Source organism: Apiospora kogelbergensis, assembly GCF_038363985.1.
Source record: "Apiospora kogelbergensis strain CBS 113332 chromosome Unknown utg000001l_segment0_segment0, whole genome shotgun sequence".
NCBI lineage: Eukaryota > Fungi > Ascomycota > Sordariomycetes > Amphisphaeriales > Apiosporaceae > Apiospora > Apiospora kogelbergensis.
In genome coordinates, this window is record NW_027117418.1 from 5,337,920 (window position 1) to 5,341,316 (window position 3,397).

At 52.4% G+C, this 3,397-nt stretch overlaps 1 protein-coding gene across 1 annotated transcript; it reads left to right on the forward strand.

The window, feature by feature from the left end:
• Positions 1 to 1,764: 1,764 nt before the first annotated feature.
• PG998_001711 (WSC domain containing protein) lies at positions 1,765 to 2,704 on the forward strand (the record flags this gene model as incomplete). The annotated part of the gene is made up of 3 exons (XM_066868529.1): positions 1,765 to 2,236; positions 2,292 to 2,623; positions 2,690 to 2,704. 3 exons carry the CDS (start codon positions 1,765 to 1,767, stop codon positions 2,702 to 2,704), a joined length of 819 nt encoding a protein of 272 aa, XP_066736944.1.
• Between the last annotated feature and the right edge of the window lie 693 nt (positions 2,705 to 3,397).

Consider the following 3,397-nt stretch of genomic DNA (forward strand, 5'->3'; position numbering starts at 1 on the left):
CTGAAGATCGTCAGGGCTTCCTGCTTGTGCGCGCAAGGTCTCCCCGTCGCAGCGATATGCAAGAAAGCGTGGCAGCGCCGAGTTGTGCAAGGTGCGTATGTAAGCAGGCCTGTACAGACAGTGTGCTGACGACTGTGTACAGCACGCCCGTCGCTCTCTTGGACCTCCCTTTTTCCAGGTCTCACAAGAAATTGATTAGACGGCCAATCAAACCCCAACGGGTGGAGGACCATCTCATATGTCCTCTTCCAATTGGCTGAAACTATCATAGCTCGTCTCAACCGTTAACCACAAACGGAAATAGGGGTGTCCACTACTGCAGGGGCGGCATTCTATGTACACGCAAAATGCCTCCGCCAAAATAGACCGCAGCGCCCAGCGCCTGGGGATGCTGGAGGAGAAGGCCTGGATTGCCCGATGCTGTTGGCTGCGGGCTGCAGGCTTGGAGCTTGGCTCTCTCGACGGCTGGGCAGTACGTCTGTACTGTGCAGCTGTACTTGCCATCAGCTTATCCTGCACAGCCGGCTAGAAAAAGCAAAGGGTATGCCCCTGGTCGGTGTAATTTCCCGTCGACTTCGCTTGGCTACTTTTGACCAGTACCAGTGCCCGGCGGCGTGACGGCCATCCACAGAGTTCCCACAGGTACTCTCGGGGCCTTGATCCTGTCTGGCGACGTGGAGTGATGAGCGTGCTATTAAAATGTATTGTGTGCTTGCCAGCAGGGTACGGAGTACGGACAGAATACGGAGTGCTCTGTACATGGCAATGAGTGCGTGGGGAGTGGGAGAAGACAACTCAAGTGAGCAGTGAAGCAAAGCCGCCCCCCAATACCCTTGTCGTTACTCTCTGGCCTGGGCCCATCTCCCATCCTCCCATGTCCCAAATCTCTCCGTGCGCTCTCTTCTTTCCCTCCCTTCCCCCCAAGTCCCTCTTCTCGCGCTTTGCCGGGCATCCACTCTCTCTTCTCGTCTGATCTCACTCGCCTGTCTCTCGTTTCGGCCACTTGAGATCTCTCCTTCCTTTCCTAAACCCGACAGAAACACCTCACATCTATCGTGTGTGTCAGCAGTCTTGCCTCCATTTCCACGCCAGACATAGTGGCTTCTCGTGTCTAACGCTCTTCTCGCCCCTTCGACTTGCCATCTGCTCGTCGCTCATCAACGAGGGATAAATCGATTACCGAAGTTGTCCACACACCTAGGCTTGGACAAGTCGTTACCATCGAAACCGGCCATCGAACATCTATACACGGTCCGCCAACAGAAACCTTGCACCATCAGGTTAGGGGAAGGTTGTTGAAAGCAAAGGTTAGTGCTCACATCCCTTCTCCCAGAAGGGTCGTCTGTAACGGGAGTGAGGACAACGGGTTGTCGAATGGGGGGGCATTGTTATTTCCTTGGCCCTTTCAATCGAACCACGCCGTCTATCCCGTACAAAGACTCGTCGACGACCAAGTCTTGCCTTCAACTTTCGTCACCCCTTTGATATCTCGAAGGCTGTCAAAGAAACGTTGGCTGGACACTCCATCTCAACATCTCATCCTACTTCATGCGACCGGACCATACCAGCCAGACTATATCATTGGGCCAATCGACTAACGTATCATAGAAATCTGCCAAATTTCATTCAACAATCCTCTCCCTAGCGGAGCCGACATTTTGTCACTTCGATCTTTCATCGTTCTCATCGCTGAGCGTCCTGAGAGCTTTTCTTACCACATTCGCTAAAAATCTATATCGAACTCACCGTTCAACCACCTTCAATATGTTGTTCAAGTCTTTCGCCTTCACGGCCTTGTTTGTGGCAGCGCCGTTGGTCTCAGCAGCTGGAAAGGGGACGCAAAAGCCAGCACAAGAACCCCAGATTGGACCTGATACCGTCCATGGGTGTTACTCCTCCAAGGGCAAGATGGTACTCGCCGACACTAACAAGTTCCAAACGCAAGGAAGTTGCGCCGCAACCTGCAAGGAGAAGGGAAATACAGCTGCTGCTACGCAATCAGATCAATGCTTCTGCGGTGACTCGTATCCGCCCAAGTCTACATTAACCAAGGACGAGAACTGTGGCGAGCCATGCCCAGGTTTCGATACGGATGCTTGTGGTGGTCTGGATACATGGACGGTTTACAATTTGGGTGTTCGCAAACAGCTGCCGGACGATCCCGACCCGAAGACATCCTCATCAGCAGCAACATCTGCGGCGACATCTACCGCTCCTGCGGCCGTTACGACTTCTGGTGAGTATAACGGTTTCTGCATTAATTGAAGAGGGCAAATGCTAATGTATTCTAGCTGCGGCTTCTGCCTCCTCTTCTGGAGAAGCCGACTCTGGCAAATCGACGAACACCGTAGGCATCGCAGTTGGTGTTGTTGTTGGTCTTATCGCTGTGTGCGGAATTGGTGGCGGTGCCTTCTTCTTCTACCGCCGCAGAAGGAACGCCGAGATAGAGGAGGAGCATCGACGAAACGCCGCTGTTAATGCCTTCATCGCGGGCGGCAAACCCCCATCCAGCAGCGGAGGCCTATCACTTTCCGACCAGCGCCTCGACCCCGTCATGGCCCAGCGCCGAGTCAGCAACGGAAGCATTGCCGACAACGAAGACTACTCCCGCAGAATCCTTCGAGTGCGTAACACGGCAACCCCATGATTCAGGCCTCTTGTAACCAGATCCTTACTAACGTATCAATAGGTCACCAATGCATGAACGACTCATTAAGACGCATTCTTGAAGCATCAACTCACGACGAACGAATGACTTCGGCTTGTACCTACTTGTTCTACATTGGCATATTTGACGGCGTTCTCTCTGGTGTGGTGTCTTTTGTCATCGGATGATCCATTATCATACCCGACAATCCTTTGGCGTTATTTAGTGTCTTGCAGGCTGTTGGATAACAGCCAATATTGGGCGCACGAAACGGTACTCGACGCATCACCCTTCACCTATACTACTACTACTACCACCACTACTACTACGCCGGTCACACAATGCCGTCCCCTCCTTACCTCTTATCTTCTGCTCGGACCCGAGCGTAAGCGCAGAGGCGCCTTACGACCAGCGCGCGTATCATTCCAACACATACACTTTTTTAAATTATTCACAGCGAGAACCACAGCAAAGGCGGCGGTGGCCTTCTGAGCAAAATGTCATAGATAGGGGGTCCCCGGGATACGTTAACCACACGGTTGGTTGTCTCGTATCAGTGACATACACTGACGGGTTGTGCTGTCTGGGAATTCTGCGATGTTCGAAGGGTATGCCCCTGAACCGGGATCTAGGACAATAGACAGCGTGAAAAGGTACTGGCATTGAGGCACTTTTTTGTATATTTATCTGGATAGCCCAACATATCTGAACTTGCGTTCACAAACTAATACCCTTGTGTACACCTCTTGT